This window comes from Procambarus clarkii, chromosome 60 (genome assembly GCF_040958095.1).
Source record: "Procambarus clarkii isolate CNS0578487 chromosome 60, FALCON_Pclarkii_2.0, whole genome shotgun sequence".
Taxonomy (NCBI): Eukaryota; Metazoa; Arthropoda; class Malacostraca; order Decapoda; family Cambaridae; genus Procambarus; species Procambarus clarkii.
This window is the reverse complement of record NC_091209.1, coordinates 22,441,839-22,462,862: the sequence shown is the minus strand read 5'-3', so window position 1 is coordinate 22,462,862 and position 21,024 is coordinate 22,441,839. Positions and strand designations below refer to the sequence as shown.

General features: G+C 45.6%; 1 protein-coding gene across 1 annotated transcript; it reads left to right on the top strand.

Moving 5' to 3' along the window:
- Positions 1-4,772: 4,772 nt before the first annotated feature.
- On the top strand, positions 4,773-18,271 carry LOC123767009 (protein starmaker-like). The gene is made up of 4 exons (XM_045756491.1): positions 4,773-4,820; positions 5,140-5,397; positions 10,963-11,460; positions 17,690-18,271. Exons 1-4 carry the CDS (start codon positions 4,773-4,775, stop codon positions 18,269-18,271), a joined length of 1,386 nt encoding a protein of 461 aa, XP_045612447.1.
- The last annotated feature ends 2,753 nt before the right edge of the window (positions 18,272-21,024 follow it).

Genomic DNA, 21,024 nt, shown 5'->3' with positions numbered 1-21,024 from the left:
CCGCAAGATGGGGACTTTTAGTAGCACTAGCTAATGCCCAAAACTATGCCCCACCCTCTCCCATCTCTCTCCCTACCACACTTTGCCCCCCACTGTCTACCTGCCACCAATCTCCTCCTCTCTGCCCTCACCCTCTGCTCACCACCCACTGCCTCCGTCCCTGAGCCTCCTATCCATATTAGATCTCACCCTCAGCCCTATCCTGCGCTCCACCCTCAGCCTCCCTCTCTGATCCACGCCCAGCTCTCACCCTCCCACTGCCCAGATTTCACCAGTATTTTTCTTCTATCTTTCTTAATCTGGCAGTATGTGAAGATCCGGAGGGTGGGAAGAAGGGAGAGAGAGAGGGAGAGTAGGAGGGTGTGACAGTGAGGTAGGTTGTGACAGGAGGCAGAAGTTAGGGAGAGAAAGGGAGGAACGGAGTGAGGTAGAGTAGAAGGGAAGGAGGGAGAACTGGAGAGGGGCTGAAGTTAGTGAAGGTGAGGGTTGTAACACCATCCATGATGTAGCTAGGACACCAACCAGGCAACGTTACCATGCATGCATAGCGACCTGCCTTATAACCAAGGCCTGGCGGCCTGGTGGACGAGGGACTTTCATCCCAGTACGTTTAGGGGTCCAGTACACATTCTTCCTAACCCGCGCCATGGACTGATTGACCATCGTTCCCCCTTGTTCACAGAGCTGCAGTTGGTGGGTTTGGAACGACGGTTCGAGGCCCAGAAGTACCTGAGCACTCCTGATCGGGTGGAGCTGGCCCGCTCCCTGGGACTCACGCAGCTTCAGGTCAAGACTTGGTACCAGAACCGCAGGATGAAGTGGAAGAAGCAGGTGAGAGCGTGTGTGACAATCCGTCCTCAGGTCAGGCTCTTTAAAGCTGCGGCCGTCCCCCCCCCCCCCCAAGACGCAGTGATAAATTGTTAACGGACAGTGTATTAAAACAGATTTGTTTTCATTTATATATATATATATTAATATTATTATATATTAGAGTTCTATGTATAGTATGGTTAGGTTTTACATTATAAATATTCCTATTAGAAATAGGAATATTTCTCGAACAATACTACGCTGACGATCTTTGTTCGAATTGTAACTCTGTAAATGCTTCTCCCTCGTACTACAAACACAGACAATTGCCAACAGAACCCCAAGACGTAACCTTACCAAACCTGCGCCTAAATATACACATATATGTATATGTACTAATATGCGTAAGTATCCACTTGGAAAAACTAAACGAAAATTCCGAACGTTTTCGTGTTCAAGATATTATCAAGGAAATAGAGGGAATACTGGTGGATACTGACGCATAACTCAATCACGTGTTTTGTTATGACTATTCTTGCATATGTGCTAATATATTATTATTATTATTATTAATTGATATATGAAAGAATTCCTATTTTGAATGAAGAACATGTTGAAATTGATGAATATGTCTTTGGGGTCAGGGGAGAGAGAGAGAGAGAGAGAGAGAGAGAGAGAGAGAGAGAGAGAGAGAGAGAGAGAGAGAGAGAGAGAGAGAGAGAGAGAGAGAGAGAGAGAGAGTGAGAGAGAGAGAGAGAGAGAGAGAGAGAGAGAGAGAGAGAGAGAGAGAGTGAGAGAGAGAGAGAGAGAGAGAGAGAGAGAGAGAGAGAGAGAGAGAGAGAGAGAGAGAGAGAGAGAGAGAGAGAGAGAGAGAGAGAGAGAGAGAGAGACCACAACAACATCAGCAGCCACAAAACCAACAGGCGAGCATGGGGGGGGGCCGAGGCAGGCGGCGGCCACTGAGGAACGTCCCGTGTATTTTTGTCATGCTTTTACAGAAGACGTTTGTACAGGTCCGGCCGCTCGGTGGGACTTCCGGAGTAGTTGATGGTTCCTCTTACTGATGGTTTACATTGGCAATTACCACACCAACTTGGCGACGTGGGTAGTCTTGGAGGTGATATGGCGTGTAGGGGATGTTGTGGGAGTGAGGTGTACAAGTTTCTGAGGGATTAAGGTGTAGTGATTGGGGGAAGTGAGGTGCAGAGGGTTGAAGGAGGTATAAGGGTTGAAAAAGTGTGGGGTAGGGGGTTAAATGAGTGAAGTGTAGGGGTTGCAGGGATCAGGTGTAGGGGTACGGGTTGTGTGGTGGGACCAGATGGGAAGCAGAGGAAAGCCCTGACGGATCAACAGAGATAGGAGGAGGGATTCTTGAAGGATTCTCCGTTGATCTGCGGATGTCTTCCTCTGAGTTATATATTCTCTGTGCTTCTTAATAATGTATTTTCCGAGAAAGGGGAAGGAGGAGGGGGGGGGTGGAAAGGGGGGAGTATGTCGAGGAGGATGAAGGGGGAGGGGGATGGATAGCTATAGATAAATGGACAGATGGATGTATAGATAGATGGAAAACAGACAGACAGACCCGGGCAATGCCGGGTACCCCCCCCCTCTCCTGGTATTATATGACGTTCTAGCCTCTGGCAGTTCCCCCCTTGTTATTGTGTTGACGTAACAGTCTCCAACACTGTTATTGTGTTGACGTAACAGTCTCCAACACTGTTATTGTGTTGACGTAACAGTCTCCAACACTGTTATTGTACTGACGTAACAGTCTCCAACACTGTTATTGTGTTGACGTAACAGTCTCCAACACTGTTATTGTACTGACGTAACAGTCTCCAACACTGTTATTGTGTTGACGTAACAGTCTCCAACACTGTTATTGTGTTGACGTAACAGTCTCCAACACTGTTATTGTGTTGACGTAACAGTCTCCAACACTGTTATTGTACTGACGTAACAGTCTCCAACACTGTTATTGTGTTGACGTAACAGTCTCCAACACTGTTATTGTGTTGACGTAACAGTCTCCAACACTGTTATTGTACTGACGTAACAGTCTCCAACACTGTTATTGTGTTGACGTAACAGTCTCCAACACTGTTATTGTACTGACGTAACAGTCTCCAACACTGTTATTGTGTTGACGTAACAGTCTCTAACACTGTTATTGTGTTGACGTAACAGTCTCCAACACTGTTATTGTGTTGACGTAACAGTCTCCAACACTGTTATTGTACTGACGTAACAGTCTCCAACACTGTTATTGTGTTGACGTAACAGTCTCCAACACTGTTATTGTGTTGACGTAACAGTCTCCAACACTGTTATTGTGTTGACGTAAGTCTCCAACACTGTTATTGTGTTGACGTAACAGTCTCCAACACTGTTATTGTACTGACGTAACAGTCTCCAACACTGTCATTGTGTTGACGTAACAGTCTCCAACACTGTTATTGTGTTGACGTAACAGTCTCCAACACTGTTATTGTGTTGACGTAACAGTCTCCAACACTGTTATTGTGTTGACGTAACAGCCTCCAACACTGTCATTGTGTTGACGTAACAGTCTCCAACACTGTTATTGTGTTGACGTAACAGTCTCCAACACTGTTATTGTGTTGACGTAACAGTCTCCAACACTGTTATTGTGTTGACGTAACAGTCACCGGCCCGTGACACAAGCACGACGAGTCGGGCGAGGATATGATCACTTGTGGTGGCACCAAGGCTGTTTTACCTGGTATGTGTGTCTATAGTTGATTAATTATTCCCAGGGGGAGTTTATAAACGCAACATTGTGTCGGCGTTGAAAACTGGCTGAGTTTGTAAGCCTAAAGTCCGTGATTCTATGTTACAGTGTTTACCGTTCGTCAGGATACAAGGAAGTTAACACAGCCAATATCACTATAGAGAGACAAGTGGATGGGAGACATTCCGTGTTCTCTTACTGCCGGAGCAGCCTTGTCTCCGGTCTGCTTCTGTCATCTGCTAAACAGTCGTTAATTTGGATTATTCCGCTTCTGTAACCAAGCGGTGTTGCCACTACCACAAACACCGGCTGATTTTTGGTGTGTGTCAGAGATTGGCGGGAGGGGAAGGGGGGGGGGGCTGAAAGAGGCGGAGAAGAGGAGAAAATTGGAAGTGGATGAGAGAGAGTAAATGGAGGATGATTTAACAGGAAAAGATGAGGATTAGAAAGTGGGAGAGAAAGATCATACGCTGCTAAGTGCAGCATGGCTATCTCTGGCTACAGGGGAGAATTAGACAACAGAGTAAGTATGGCTACCTCTTGTTGGCTTCTCTTGTTGACGAAAATATAGAAAAAGATGGAAAATGTGAGAAAGTTGATAACACAGACAAAGAGGACATGTTTAGTGTCATAAAGGATGAAATAGGTTTCCTGTAAGGTTATTAAATAGATTGGATAATCTTCTTGAGGTTATCCTGAGATGATTTCGGGGCTTAGCGTCCCCGCGGCCCGGTCATCGACGAGGCCTCCTTTTTGTTAAACCCCCAGGAAGCAGCCCGGAGCAGCTATCTAACTCCCAGGTACCTATTTACTGCTAGGTAACGGGCATCAGGGTGAAAGAAACATTTTGCCCATTTGTCTCCGCCTCCACCGGGGATCGAACCCGGAACCTCAGGACTACGAATCCGAAGCGCTGTCCACTCAGCTGTCAGGCGCCGCTGACGCCTAACGCATAAGAGGGGGAGAATGTAACACAATCCAAAGTTTGATAAGAAAATATTGTCAAGAAACATGAGGCCGACAGTTACAGAAACAGACAAGCAGCAGCTGGTAAGATGGAGCCCAGGAGCTAGTCCTCAACCCTGCAACCACAATTAGGTACGTCCCCCGCACCCCCCCCCCCCGCTTCCTCTTTCATACAAGAGGAAGCGAGGGGGGGGGGGGAATGTACCACATTTCCTCCTTACAACATGGTACAATGCAACTAATCATGACTGAACTTGAAGTAATAGTTGCAGAGTATGATGACCGTGGGCAAGTATGCCACCCCGACCGGCAGCCAGCTCTCCGACTTGGGCACTCACAAGTTACAAGCTTCTCCAAGCTCACAGTCAAGCTGACGCGCTTGTGATGACAGGTGGCGCGTCTCTCAGGCGTAGACGGGTTAATAACTTGTGCTGGCGTGATGGGTGATGAGCTGACGGCGTGACGGGTGATGAGCTGACGGAGTGTCTGGCTGACGCAACAGGCTGCGTGTGACGGAGCACACACGTGTAACAGGGTAGATCAGTGTGATGAATGAAACAGTTATAACAGGGTAGATCAGTGTGATGAATGAGACAGTTATAACAGGGCAGATCAGTGTGATGAATGAGACAGTTATAACAGGGCAGATCAATGTGATGAATGAGACAGTTATAACAGGGCAGATCAGTGTGATGAATGAGACAGTTATAACAGGGCAGATCAGTGTGATGAATGAGACAGTTATAAAAGGGCAGATCAGTGTGATGAATGAGACAGTTATAACAGGGCAGATCAGTGTGATGAATGAGACAGTTATAACAGGGCAGATCAATTTGATGAATGAGACAGTTATAACAGGGCAGATCAATGTGATGAATGAGACATGGGGGATATGTTAGGCTCATATCGAGGTGCCCCCAAGGTCGCGCTACTATCCCACCCAAGGTCACGCTACTATCCCACCCCGGGATGCAGCCCCACAACAAGTTAACTCCTGGATAGTAGTTAACAGGGTAGATCAATGTAGAGTCAGTTGGGACAGTGATGTAGAGTCAGTTGGGACAGTGATGTAGAGTCAGTTGGGACAGTGATGTAGAGTCAGTTGGGACAGTGATGTAGAGTCAGTTGGGACAGTGATGTGGAGTCAGTTGGGACAGTGATGTAGAGTCAGTTGGGACAGTGATGTAGAGTCAGTTGGGACAGTGATGTAGAGTCAGTTGGGACAGTGATGTAGAGTCAGTTGGGATAGTGATGTGGAGTGGAGTATAACAGGGTAGATCAATGTGATGAATGAGACAGTTATAACAGGGTAGATCAATGTGATGAATGAGACAGTTATAACAGGGTAGATCAATGTGATGAATGAGACAGTTATAACAGGACAGATCAATGTGATGAATGAGACAGTTATAACAGGACAGATCAGTGTGATGAATGAGACAGTTATAACAGGACAGATCAGTGTGATGAATGAGACAGTTATAACAGGGCAGATCAATGTGATGAATGAGACAGTTATAACAGGGTAGATCAATGTGATGAATGAGACAGTTATAACAGGGTAGATCAATGTGATGAATGAGACAGTTATAACAGGGTAGATCAATGTGATGAATGAGACAGTTATAACAGGGTAGATCAATGTGATGAATGAGACAGTTATAACAGGGTAGATCAATGTGATGAATGAGACAGTTATAACAGGACAGATCAGTGTGATGAATGAGACAGTTATAACAGGACAGATCAATGTGATGAATGAGACAGTTATAACAGGGTAGATCAATGTGATGAATGAGACAGTTATAACAGGACAGATCAATGTGATGAATGAGACAGTTATAACAGAGTAGATCAATGTGATGAATGAGACAGTTATAACAGGACAGATCAGTGTGATGAATGAGACAGTTATAACAGGACAGATCAATGTGATGAATGAGACAGTTATAACAGGGTAGATCAATGTGATGAATGAGACAGTTATAACAGGACAGATCAGTGTGATGAATGAGACAGTTATAACAGGACAGATCAATGTGATGAATGAGACAGTTATAACAGGACAGATCAGTGTGATGAATGAGACAGTTATAACAGGACAGATCAGTGTGATGAATGAGACAGTTATAACAGGGTAGATCAATGTGATGAATGAGACAGTTATAACAGGACAGATCAGTGTGATGAATGAGACAGTTATAACAGGGTAGATCAATGTGATGAATGAGACTTATGTATTACTTTATATTTAAATTTTTTGTTAATACCAAATTCCTTTGTTATTACACCGTATAAAGATCTGACTTGTCTGTCAGTTGTCAGTGTCAAATACTAACATTAAACTCTACGTAAGCTTACATCTCTGGCGGGTTCATGGGTTGGGACTGAGTACTTGAGCGAAATATTATGACTAACAGTGTTGTTAACTGCATGTACAGTAGGGTTCGTTTTCGACTCACAGTCAAAAATTCTGGGTTCGAATTCCGGGCAGGACAGACATGATTGGACGTGTTTCCTATCACCTAACACCGTTGTTCAGGTAACAGTAAATACTATCCAGGAGTTAACTTGTTGTGGGGCTGCATCCCGGGGTGGGATAGTAGCGTGACCTTGGGTGGGATAGTAGCGTGACCTTGGGGGCACCTCGATATGAGCCTAACATATCCCCCATGGCTGCCTGTCCCTCGACACAATGACTTATTATTAATTATAATACATTTGTATATGTGAGTCCACTGTGCATGCCAACAGTGGCATGCACAGCCAACAGTGCCAACAGAAGGTTAACACAAGTCTACTAAAGTTTGGATGTCTTCTACATTTGACCAGAAGGTGTTGATAGTCTTGGCTTGCTTGGTGTTGGGTTATAGGTCAATATATTTGTGGAGGTTTATTAAAGTCAAAACAGTGTTTACTGACCAACCAGTAAGTATACTTTAGTTATGGACAACATCAAGAACTGATATGAACTCAGAGTATACATACACATCGAGAAATGGGCAACAGTTCTCAGGGTACTTATCCCTTGTGACATGTCATAGACATACCAGGAGTTCTAGCTCCTGCCTCATATCTTTAAGGTAGTAAATATTCTCTTGGTTTTTATCGCAAAATGCTTCATTCACTTCTTAATGCCGCAGTGAATTTTAAAAATCTTCATACTCTTTCTGTATACAAAACATCACCATTAAAACATTAGACAAGTGCTCGTTAATCCTGCTGCCAAACCCATTGTTTACAATGGGTTTGGCAGCTGGCTGAAAGTTCGAACGCAGTATTTCTTAAGCAGTGCTTTTCTTTCTGAGCTCGAGGTGCACCTGTCTGTGTGCTTCACCCTCGTACAGCAAACGCAAATAATTGCCAACAGAACCAAAACTTCCAAACTAAGTCTAACTATGCACAAATTTATGATTTATATATGATACATTTGAAAAGGTTATGTTTTTGATTTCACAGTATTTTAAAATTTAGGTATGTGCCTTTGGGTTGACAGCTTCTTGAAGGAGCTGCCTGAGTTAGCATGAGTCAGCCGTGCTGAGTTAGGGAGGAGTTTGGTTAATGTCCAAATTGGCTGACCAAAATATGAGACGAGATACGATAACCATATGCAAGTTTGTAAAAATATTAGAGAAGACAAATACACACACACACACACACACACACACACACACACACACACACACACACACACACACACACACACACACACACACACACACACACACACACACCACACACACACACCAACTATAACAATGGGTGGACCTAAGATAATAGTGACAGTCATTTACAACCCTCCCCTAAATGACAGAAGACCTAGACAGGAGTTTGATAGGAACAACATGGCAACCATTAATATAATAGAGAGAGCAGCTTCAGTTGCCTGCAGGAATGGCTCAAGACTCTTAATCATGGGTGATTTCAACCATGGAAAGATAGACTGGGAGAATGGGGACCCACATGGTGGTGCAGATACGTGGCGAGCTAAACTCTTGGAAGTGGCAACAAGGAATTTTCTGAACCAGCATGTCAAGGAACCCACAAGAATGAGAGGCAATGATGAACCAGCTAGACTCGACTTAATATTCACCCTGAATGAGTCAGAAATAAGGGAAGTCAAAGTTGAAGCCCCCATAGGAATGAGTGACCACAGTGTACTGACCTTTGAGTACTTGGTGGAGGTAGGGATAACCTATCCAAGGATGGGAGTGGAGGGGAAAAGACTGAATTACCGAAGAGGAAAATATGACGAGATGAGGAACTTCCTCAGGGGAATACCATGGGAAACAGAACGTAGAGACAAGAATGTGCAGGTCATGATGGATATTGTCACCCAAAAGTGCCAGGAAGCTGCAGACAGGTTTATCCCCGTCCAAAAGGAGAAAAACGAAAAACAACAGAAAAACCCATGGTTCAACCAGGAATGTAAGGTAGCGAAACAACTGAGTAAAAGAACATGGAGAAACTACAGAAATAACAGAACACCAGAGAGCAGGGAGAGATACCAGAGGGCCAGAAATGAGTACATCAGAGTGAGGAGGGAAGCAGAGAGACAGTTTGAAAATGACATCGCGAGTAAAGCCAAGACCCAACCAAAGCTGCTCCACAGCCATATCAGGAGGAAAACAGCAGTGAAGGAACAAGTGATGAAGCTGCGGAAAGGGGAGAACAGATACACAGAGAATGACAAGGAGGTGTGTGAAGAACTTAACAAGAGATTCCAGGAGGTCTTCACAATAGAACAAGGAGAAGCCCCTGCACTAAATGAGGAGGCGGCAAACCAAGCAACCTTGGAGGAATTGGACCTCACCAGTGATGAGGTCAAAAGGTGTCTGCTGGAGCTAGATGTGACAAAGGCTGTTGGGCCTGATAGAATCTCACCATGGATACTAAAGGAAGGTGCAGAAGCACTAAGTGTGCCACTCTCTATGGTGTATAACAGGTCACTGGAAACAGGAGACTTACCAGAAAGTTGGAAGACAGCTAACGTGGTCCCAATATACAAAAAGGGTGACAGGCAAGAGGCACTGAATTACAGGCCAGTTTCCTTAACTTGTATACCATGCAAGGTGCTGGAGAAGATCGTGAGGAAAAGGCTCGTAGAGCATCTGGAGGGAAATAACTTTGTAACGCACCACCAACATGGGTTCAGAGGTCGTAAATCGTGCCTCACAGGTTTAATAGAATTTTATGACCAGGCAACAAAAATTAGGCAGGAAAGAGAAGGGTGGGCCGACTGCATTTTCCTGGATTGCCAAAAAGCCTTTGACACAGTACCCCATAAAAGGCTGTTAAAAAAGTTGGAGCAACAGGCAGGAGTAAAAGGGAAGGTGCTCCAGTGGATAAGGGAGTACTTAAGCAACAGGAAACAGCGAATAACGGTGAGGGGAAAGACATCAGAGTGGCGAGATGTCACCAGCGGAGTCCCACAGGGCTCAGTACTTGGACCCATCCTGTTTCTAATATATGTGAACGATCTTCCAGAGGGTATAGACTCATTCCTCTCGATGTTTGCTGATGATGCAAAAATTATGAGAAGAATCAAGACGGATGAAGATAGACAGAGACTACAGGATGACCTGGATAAACTGGAGGAATGGTCTAGAAAATGGCTGCTGAAGTTCAACTCTGGAAAGTGTAAGGTGATGAAATTAGGCGAAGGGAGCAGGAGGCTGAACACAAGGTATCATCTGGGAGGGGAAATCCTGCAAGAATCAAATAGAGAGAAGGATCTGGGGGTTGATATCACACCGAACCTGTCCCCAGAGGCCCACATCAAAAGAATATCACCAGCGGCATATGCTAGACTGGCCAACATAAGAACTGCCTTCAGAAACTTGTGTAAGGAATCTTTCAGAACCCTGTATACCACTTATGTAAGACCAATCCTGGAGTATGCAGCTCCAGCCTGGAGTCCATACCTAGTTAAACACAAGACAAAGTTAGAGAAGATTCAGCGGTATGCCACCAGGCTCGTCCCGGAACTGAGAGGATTGAGCTACGAGGAAAGGCTAAAGGAGCTGAACCTCACATCCCTGGAAAACAGAAGAGTAAGGGGAGACATGATAACCACCTACAAAATTCTCAGGAGAATTGACAGGGTGGACAAAGACAAACTCTTCAGCACGGGTGGGACACGAACAAGGGGACACAGGTGGAAACTTAGTACCCAGATGAGCAAAAGACGTTAGAAAGAATTTTTTCAGTGTCAGAGTAGTTAATAAATGGAATGCACTAGGAAGTGATGTGGTGGAGGCTGACTCCATACACAGTTTCAAATGTAGATATGATAGAGCCCAGTAGGCTCAGGAATCTGTACACCAGTTGATTGACAGTTGAGAGGCGGGACCAAAGAGCCAAAGCTCAACCCCCGCAAGCACAATTAGGTGATTAGGTGAGTACCATATAACTGAGCCACCTTACTGCTTCAGGTCATGCTGGAGGGCAGCAAGGAGCCGCCAACAAAGCCCAAAGGACGACCCAAGAAGAACTCGGTGCCGTCCTTCGCTGAGCTCCAGCGCATGAAGGAGGAAGAGGAAGAGATGAGGCGGATGTCCCTCCAGACCAGCCCGTCCTCGCCTCCCACCCTGCACGCTGCCGTACAGCAAGAGAAGAGAGAGGAACATGATAAAGAGGAAGAAGAAAGAGAGGGGCATGTGGAAGGGAAAGAACAGGTTGATGTAGGGGAGGCAAGAAGGCTGCCAGGGTCAAGAATGGAGGTGTACGCTGGGGAGCAACAGGATAGGGAGGAGCAGGATAGGGAGGAGCAGGATAGGGAGGAGCAGGATAGGGAGGAGCAGGATAGGGAGGAGCAGGATAGGGAGGAGCAGGATAAGGAGGAGCATAATGTGGATAAAGATGGAAGACCGCAGTTTGACGTCGGCAGAGTCAGGCTTGCTGAGTTCGAGAGAGACTTGGAGAGTGTGACAGTGATGTGGAGTGAAGCGGACAGTGATGTGGAGTGAAGCGGACAGTGATGTGGAGTGAGTTAGGGCAGTGATGTGGAGTTGGGGCAGTGATGTGGAGTGAAGCGGACAGTGATGTGGAGTGAAGCGGACAGTGATGTGGAGTGAGTTAGGGCAGTGATGTGGAGTTGGGGCAGTGATGTGGAGTGAAGCGGACAGTGATGTGGAGTGAGTTAGGGCAGTGATGTGGAGTTGGGGCAGTGATGTGGAGTGAGGCGGACAATGATGTAGAGTCAGTTGGGACAGTGATGCAGAGTCAGTTGGGACAGTGATGTAGAGTCAGTTGGGACAGTGATGTAGAGTCAGTTGGGACAGTGATGTAGAGTCAGTTGGGACAGTGATGTGGAGGAAGGTAAGATCATCAATAAGCCCCGTGTCACGGAGCTGTGAGTGTAGGGAGGCAGGTCACTGGTCGACGTTTGGCTTAAGACGAGAACAAACATGAACTCAAAAATAAATCATAACAATAATAACTGTAACTGTAATAATGAAAATGTCCAGAAGTTATTATTGTATTCCAGATTACAAAAAATAAGTACTTGTTGTGCTATATCTCACTTGTATGATAACTCAGGTCGTATTATTTCTTTCAGTCGTGGCCAAAACATTAACTTTTTATGCTGGACAAAGGAGGAAAAATGAACAACATTGAATTCTAGTTAGTAATGACCAAGTGATAATATTAATGTTTCCGTGTACATGTAAAATAGAACAATGAAATCATAATTAACATCACACACAGAGATCACACTAACGTGATGCATCAAATGAACAAATCCACAAGGGCCGTGACGAGGATTCGAACCTGCGTCAGGGAGCATCCGAGACACTGCCTTAATCGACTGAACTACGACAGGGTAAAAGGGTTGAAGTAAAAAGGTCGATTAAGGCAGTGTCTGGGATGCTCCCGGACGCAGGTTCGAATCCTCGTCACGGTCCTTGTGGATTTGTTCATAATTAACATGTTTCTGGTCAAAAATAAATCACACATGACCAGAAACATGGTGGGACCTCCTCTCGTCTCAGTCTATAACAGTCACTTCCAAAAGTTACTCCACAGACAACGGTGTCACTGTAGTGGCTGCACAGTGAGCGACGAGTGACTGTCAGAGAGAGTACACAGCAGCCCAGGGGGGGGGGGGGGGGGGCACTACCAGTTACTCTTCATCTTCAGTCACATAAACCTTCAGGTAGTCATAACTATCTGAAGAACGGAAGTGACGGACAGATAAGTTCCGCACAATTAGATTTGTCTAAACATGTGACGAGTGAAAAGTCCTGGTTGGTGAAGTGGTAATACATTCGCTCCGCGTTTCGAGAGCGATTTGGTCTTGGGTTCGAGTTCTGGCCAGTTAAAATTAACTAGGCACCAATCCTTAAATGTATACGTCTGTTCACCCAGCACCGATTGGATACCTTGTTGTTAAGGATTGGGGAGTCCATGTTTCTGGGAAAACTAGTGGGTAAGGCTCTCCATGGGCTTTACTCACGATCCATGGGCTTTACCCACGATCCATGGGCTTTACCCACGATCCATGGGCTTTACCCACGATCCATGGGCTTTACCCACGATCCATGGGCTTTACCCACGATCCATGGGCTTTACCCACGATCCATGGGCTTTACCCACGATCCATGGGCTTTACCCACGATCCATGGGCTTTACCCACGATCCATGGGCTTTACCCACGATCCATGGGCTTTACCCACGATCCATGGGCTTTACCCACGATCCATGGGCTTTACCCACGATCCATGGGCTTTACCCACGATCCATGGGCTTTACCCACGATCCATGGGCTTTACCCACGATCCATGGGCTTTACCTACGATCCATGGGCTTTACCCACGATCCATGGGCTTTACCTACGATCCATGGGCTTTACCTACGATCCATGGGCTTTACCCACGATCCATGGGCTTTACCTACGATCCATGGGCTTTACCTACGATCCATGGGCTTTACCCACGGGAAGGGAAAGCTCTCAGCCTGCTAACAGGAGTCAGCAGCCATTTGTTCCTGTATTCTCCTCCCTGGAACAGGTCTAATGCGTTGTTAAAAAGGAATGTATATGACTATAAATAAATTCAGTGTTCATCACACCTACTGTTAATGATCAATCAATATACAATGTAAACCATTTTCGGCACTGGAATAGTCAGAATAATTAATATATGGTAAATAATAGTTCGTCTTGAGTGAATTTGTCCCTAGTTCTTAGGATACATAGATGGTGTAAAGCTAAACAAAAACAAATGTCACTTTTTAAAAATGTATTAAAATAAAAAGCATCGACAATAGCTGGTATGTGTGTCATTTGTATCCTTTGTATTGTATGATGACCACTGATGCCACGAGTATGATGATCACTGTATTATTGTATTGACGATGAGTAGTATTGTATGATGACCACTGATGCCACGAGTATGATGATCACTGTATTATTGTATTGACGATGAGTAGTATTGCATGATGATCACTGCTGCCACAAGCAGCATGTGCAGTGTGAACAGTCATGACCAGGGGAACTGTGACAAGTTATGACCAGGGGAACTGTGACAAGTTATGACCAGGGGAACTGTGACAAGTTATGACCAGGGGAACTGTGACAAGTTATGACCAGGGGAACTGTGACAAGTTATGACCAGGGGAACTGTGACAAGTTATGACCAGGGGAACTGTGACAAGTTATGACCAGGGGAACTGTGACAAGTTATGACCAGGGGAACTGTGACAAGTTATGACCAGGGGAACTGTGACAAGTTATGACCAGGGGAACTGTGACAAGTTATGACCAGGGAAACTGTGACAAGTCATGACTATAAAACTGTAAACTCCATCACCCTTCCAGGATTCGAACCTGGGTTGTCAGGGGCACCAAATCCCTGGAAGCTAAGTACAATAGTCACTTGGCCAGCGATTTACCTAAAAGTGTCAAGAAGCCCGGAAGCCTGTCCCTGGAAGCATACGGAAACCTGAAGCCCATTTAACTTTTAATCAGTTTTCCTTCAAGTAATATCATCAGCTTCATTGGGTGGTGGCATGTGTGCTGGGACGGGCGTGGGTGGTGGCATGTGTGCTGGGGTGGGCGTGGGTGGTGTACTGGGGCTGGCGTGGGCGGTGGCATGTGTGCTGGAGCAGATGTCGGTGGAAGAGAAGACCGCTTGCTCTACCTCCATCAATTTCTGCCACAGTTGAACGCACTTCAATTTCCGCAGTTGAGTCGTTAAGGTCCAAGTGAAGGTATGGCGGCAGCAGCAGTAGTAGACTACAAGTCTGACAACACTTCCTCGTTGCAACTTTAGAGGTATTGCAAGACTGCAACAATACTGCTTTATAAATGTTACAGCACTGGTTCATTACTGCAATAACAGTGTCAACATGTTGTCAGAGGAACAATAGGGAAGAATGTGCTCATTTAGCAACGCTTAGAACATAAGAACACTAGAACAAAGAAATCCGCATAAGGCCTAATTGCACATAGGAATCAGCTTCTGTTTATATCCACCTAAACTAGGTTGAGAAAACCTAGGAAAAGTTTGAGAAAACTGAACCTCTGAAAGCTGAAAACAAATTTAGTATGAGAGGATATAAAGCTTCACGAGACAATGCCACAGTGAACAGAACACGAATGTTCACCATGAACATTGGGAACATTGGGTCAACACAGGATGGGTGGACAGTTGAATCTCTGAGGAGTCAACGAGACATAAAAAACAGCCTTTTTCCAGTGTATGATAAGTGAAAAAGTTAATAATTAGGAAAGTGATACAGTTTAAGTTCATATTCACAATTTCAAGAGTAGGCATAGTAAGAAGGAAGAGGGTTGAGAGACATAGCAACAGGCGACCAGCAGCTGAAAGCCAGGGCCTAGAGCTGAAGCCCGCCCAGCTGTGTACACATATACATGAGTACACAGCTGTACATGCTGGAGCTGCCACTGGAGGCGAGCAGCGCCCCTGGGGCGGGCGCGCCACCACGCGATCCAGATAATTATTTTATTAGTGAACAAGGGAATTACACTAATTGGTAATTATGAGCGACATGTGTGTATGAAAAAATATATATATATATTAGTCGTGTGATAAGTGTCTCACCTGGTAATTAGGACAATATGTGGGCAGAAATACAATATTTGTGTAGGTTATGAGTACGTGGTCGGCAGGTGGGCGCTCTGCCCAGGTGTGAGATTACGTCTTACTAACTTAGTACTTATATGAGAACAGTTACACGTAGTTCATACCTTGCCTCACACCTGGGGTGACGCACCTTGCCTCACACCTGGGGTGACGCACCTTGCCTCACACCTGGGGTGACGCACCTTGCCTCACACCTGGGGTGACGCACCTTGCCTCACACCTGGGGTGACGCACCTTGACTCACACCTGGGGTGACGCACCTTGCCTCACACCTGGGGTGACGCACCTTGCCTCACACCTGGGTGACGCACCTTGCCTCACACCTGGGGTGACGCACCTTGCCTCACACCTGGGGTGACGCACCTTGCTTCACACCTGGGTGACGCACCTTGCCTCACACCTGGGTGACGCACCTTGCCTCACACCTGGGTGACACACCTTGCCTCACACCTGGGTGACGCACCTTGCCTCACACCTGGGGTGACGCAGCTTGCCTCACACCTGGGGTGACGCAGCTTGCCTCACACCTCACACGCCTAATAAATACAGCGCCAAGGATATCACACTGTTGCACAGTGTTGGATATTTACCTTTATTGTTGTTGTTTTAGATTTAGTTACTCAGAACCAAATGTCTATGTAGCACGGGCTATGGTGAGCCCGTAATTGAGTTCGGTTATTCGCGTTAACTTTGTTACGATGAAATTTGGGTCAAAGTTTTAAATGGAGGTGGGGTTTCCTCCATTTTCCCCGTTTCTTTTTCGCTTCTGTTTTAGTGCACTGGTTTTAGTTTTGTTTTAATAACATTATCTTTGTGGCGGATGTAGGTGCAGAATGTTCATTAGTGAGTCCCATTCTTCAAGGGCTTTTCTAATCATTGATGTGGCTGTGGAATTTGCATCTAAAGAAGCTGCTCTTGTTGGATTAATGTTGAGTTTGATGCGCAGGGCTTCACTAGCTTCACATTCCAGTAAGTAGTGCAATAGTGGCGCCTCTGCTTCTGCTCTACAGATATGACACTCTTTTTAACTATTGGGTTTATTACCTCCCAGCAGCACTTGTAACCAAGTTTGAGTCTGTGTATGGCTACTGCAATGTCTTTGGATATCTTTTTGTCCGGCTTGAAAGAGTAGTACCCAGTGGCTTGTTCGTACCATATCGCAGTGGATCTTCCTTCCGCTACTTTGGCTCTGTGGCAACTTTTGATAGTTGAGAATATTTTAGTCTTGAGTTGCTCCTTAATCTGTGAAAAACTTGGAGGTGTTTTAACCTGTACAACAGGTAGAGCAGTGGCAGTTTTTGCTAGTGAGTCTGCCTTTTCATTACCATCTATGCCAATGTGACTTGGTATCTAATTTAGGGTGATTGACAGCCATAGATTGTGTGTGCTTCTTTTCCTATATGTTGGATTTCTGTGATGAGTTGTATATTATCTCTGTGTTGGCTGGATAACAATGCCTGGAGCGAAGATTTAGAATCGGTATGAATGATGACATCATGTAAATTATTCTCAGTTGTATAATTAATGGCCTCCTTCAGGGCATATAATTCTGTTTGCAATGTTGAGCACCCACTAATTATGCTCCTGTAAGCTTCATGGTTGTTAGTATAAACTGCTGCCCCCAGCAGAACCTCTTTCTTGATCAACTGATCCGTCTGTGAAGATGTGAGTGGTTGTAGATCTTGAGATAGTTTCCATTTGTTGTTCTATGCCTGCTCTGAGCCTCTGCGAGTCATGGATATTAACCTTTGACAATAATAATATATAAGGGAGCCGTGAGGTGTAACCCAAGACGTTCGTGAGCCTTGTGGGCCAACTTTGTAACTTATATTTCCTCAAAATACATAAAACATTTTACTTGAAAGGTTATCAGAAACTTTTGGTTCAATATTAGATCTCATTTTCTTAATCCTTTAATGGCTTGAGGATATTCTTTTCTAAGGTTATGCTAAGAGATAGATCTAATTAGGAATCCCCTGACGCGATCATTACAACCATACCTCTTCTCCCTAGTTATTGTAAGAGGAATACTCTCTTCCCCTGCCCTAATTAGCTCTCACACGACAAGGACGAGTCTGTACACACTAAGGACGACCAGGGCGAGTCTGAACACACTAAGGACGACCAGGGCGAGTCTGTACACAATAAGGACGACCAGGACGAGTCTGTACACAATAAAGACGACCAGGACGAGTCTGTACACACTAAGGACGACCAGGACGAGTCTGTACACACTAAGGACGACCAGGGCGAGTCTGAACACACTAAGGACGACCAGGGCGAGTCTGAACACACTAAGGACGACCAGGGCGAGTCTGAACACACTAAGGACGACCAGGGCGAGTCTGTACACAATAAGGACGACCAGGACGAGTCTGTACACAATAAAGACGACCAGGACGAGTCTGTACACAATAAGGACGACCAGGACGAGTCTGTACACACTAAGGACGACCAGGGCGAGTCTGTACACACTAAGGACGACCAGGGCGAGTCTGTACACACTAAGGACGACCAGGACGAGTCTGTACACACTAAGGACGACCAGGACGAGTCTGTACACACTAAGGACGACTCGTTAAAGATGATCCCCGATGACGAGTTCCTAGACGACTGGTTGGGTGTGTTTATCTGACGTGACCAGTTTACTATTGCTCATCGTGCAGAGCTGCTCTTCTCTCTTCCTCAGCTGCTCTTCTCTCTTCCTCAGCTGCTCTTCTGTCTTCCTCAGCTGCTCTTCTCTCTTCCTCAGCTGCTCTTCTGTCTTCCTCAGCTGCTCTTCTCTCTTCCTCAGCTGCTCTTCTCTCTTCCTCAGCTGCTCTTCTCTCTTCCTCAGCTGCTCTTCTCTCTTCCTCAGCTGCTCTTCTCTCTTCCTCAGCTGCTCTTCTCTCTTCCTCAACTGCTCTTCTCTCTTCCTCAGCTGCTCTTCTCTCTTCCTCAGCTGCTCTTCTCTCTTCCTCAGCTGCTCTTCTCTCTTCCTCAGCTGCTCTTCTCTCTTCCTCAGCTGCTCTTCTCTCTTCCTCAGCTGCTCTTCTCTCTTCCTCAGCTGCTCTTCTCTCTTCCTCAGCTGCTCTTCTCTCTTCCTCAGCTGCTCTTCTCTCTTCCTCAGCTGCTCTTCTCTCTTCCTCAGCTGCTCTTCTCTCTTCCTCAGCTGCTCTTCTCTCTTCCTCAGCTGCTCTTCTCTCTTCCTCAGCTGCTCTTCTCTCTTCCTCAGCTGCTCTTCTCTCTTCCTCAGCTGCTCTTCTCTCTTCCTCAGCTGCTCTTCTCTCTTCCTCAGCTGCTCTTCTCTCTTCCTCAGCTGCTCTTCTCTCTTCCTCAGCTGCTCTTCTCTCTTCCTCAACTGCTCTTCTCTCTTCCTCAGCTGCTCTTCTCTCTTCCTCAGCTGCTCTTCTCTCTTCCTCAGCTGCTCTTCTCTCTTCCTCAGCTGCTCTTCTCTCTTCCTCAACTGCTCTTCTGTCTTCCTCAGCTGCTCTTCTCTCTTCCTCAGCTCCTCTTCTGTCTTCCTCAGCTGCTCTTCTGTCTTCCTCAGCTGCTCTTTTCCTCAGCTGCTCTTCTCTCTTTCTCAGCTGCTCTTCTCTCTTCCTCAGCTCCTCTTCTGTCTTCCTTAGCTGCTCTTCTGTCTTCCTCAGCTGCTCTTTTTCTCAGCTGCTCTTCTCTCTTCCTCAGCTGCTCTTCTCTCTTCCTCAGCTCCTCTTCTCTCTTCCTCAGCTGCTCTTCTCTCTTCCTCAGCTCCTCTTCTGTCTTCCTCAGCTGCTCTTCTGTCTTCCTCAGCTGCTCTTCTGTCTTCCTCAGCTGCTCTTCTGTCTTCCTCAGCTGCTCTTCTGTCTTCCTCAGCTGCTCTTCTGTCTTCCTCAGCTGCTCTTCTGTCTTCCTCAGCTGCTCTTCTCTCTCTCAGCTGGCGTGCACATCAAAGTGTGATGGGACGAACATATACTCTTCCACTTCCCCTCAAGGCGTGAGTGTTGCTTATATACTACAGATCTATTTCTTATTAATGTCCCCTAGAGGTCATTTGTGCTTTGTCAGGATTTCATAAAATTCATGATATAGGTCAACTGACATTCGAAATGTCATCTACTGAATATTTCGACTAAAACTTCAGGCCTTCACCCTGTTTCGAGCAATTGCTTGGTCTCTAGCTATTGTCAGATAATGGTGTTTTCAACTTTTCTCTGCGATACGTTGTGGTATAGTGACAATAGCACAGTTCCTTCGCTAGTTAGAAGACCCGGGTTCGAGTCCTGCCCATCCAGAAGTAATTGGGGACCTGGATGTAAAGCGCTTAGTGTGATAGTGTGACGGTGTTGAACGGAAAATATAGCACTGAATAGCCTGATATTTTGCAATATATCTTGCACACTATTCACGATAATTAATAAAAGTTTTTGAGCTACTAATATGTTGCTTAATATGTTATTATATCTGCTGATATAATATTTGTTATATTTCTGATAGTTGCCAAATAAGAAGAGAGGCATTAATGAGGGTTTAGAATTAAAAGAAACAATTTTTTTCGTTTGACCCAAATGATATTATGAACAACCCTGGGAGCAGATGTCCCGGGAAGGTGTTGGGACGCGAAGTGGAAGCTTCTTATTACCGAGGAGAACCCGCAATTTGTGCCTCTGGCGGCATGATATACCACCAAGATCAATTCCACCTGTCGATTAACTATTGCGAGGCGTGACTCAGGAGCTGAAGCTCAACCCTGCAAGAAAACCTAGGTAAACTGAGTATGTAGAAGCCTCGGGACCGACAGAACTCCTCCCGGACAGCACAATACTGTGGCACAAGTTTCATCCCAGACATGTATATGAGACGCACCTCCACCAGCCCAACTCACGCACTTCCTGAATTCCTGAACTACCTACAGTGGTCCTCTGACTTTAGCTTGCCACGCCGGGGATTGTCTGCCGTCTGCGGGACCCCTGAATCTGTTAATGTCAATTTGAAATACCTGTACGCGAAGTTTATTTACATAAGTGACTTTGTACACTAGACAGAGTAATTATAGCACATTTAGCATCTTGAATATGCAATGAACAAACAAACAACCTCATGAACAAATAATCCCGATGACAAATAACCCCGTGGACAAACAACATCTTGGACACAATCTTGTGGACAAAAAAACCATGGACAAACCAGGCCAAAAACAGTTCATAAAGAGCTAACCAGAGACACCAACCCTCAAGATAAACATAACAATTGTATTACTAAGCTTTTTCTTGAGATTTATGATCTCAGGATAAAAAAAACCTTTTGACAGGTTCAGGGAAGATGAAAGCACTTGCCTGGACGACCATTTATGATGAGTGAGAGTCTGACAACAGAAGACATTCTCCTGGAACCAATCTTTGTTCCTGTGAAGACCACATTGTGGGTGAT

Bases quoted from the DNA above. Each gene is read 5' to 3' on its own strand.
- LOC123767009 (XM_045756491.1), top strand. From the start codon at position 4,773: ATGACTGAACTTGAAGTAATAGTTGCAGAGTATGATGACCGTGGGCAA. The intron at 5,398-10,962 runs GTGATGAATGAG...TTACTGCTTCAG, and splicing joins TTATAACAGGGCAGATCAAT to GTCATGCTGGAGGGCAGCAA. The intron at 11,461-17,689 runs GTGATGTGGAGT...TGCCCTAATTAG, and splicing joins GAGACTTGGAGAGTGTGACA to CTCTCACACGACAAGGACGA.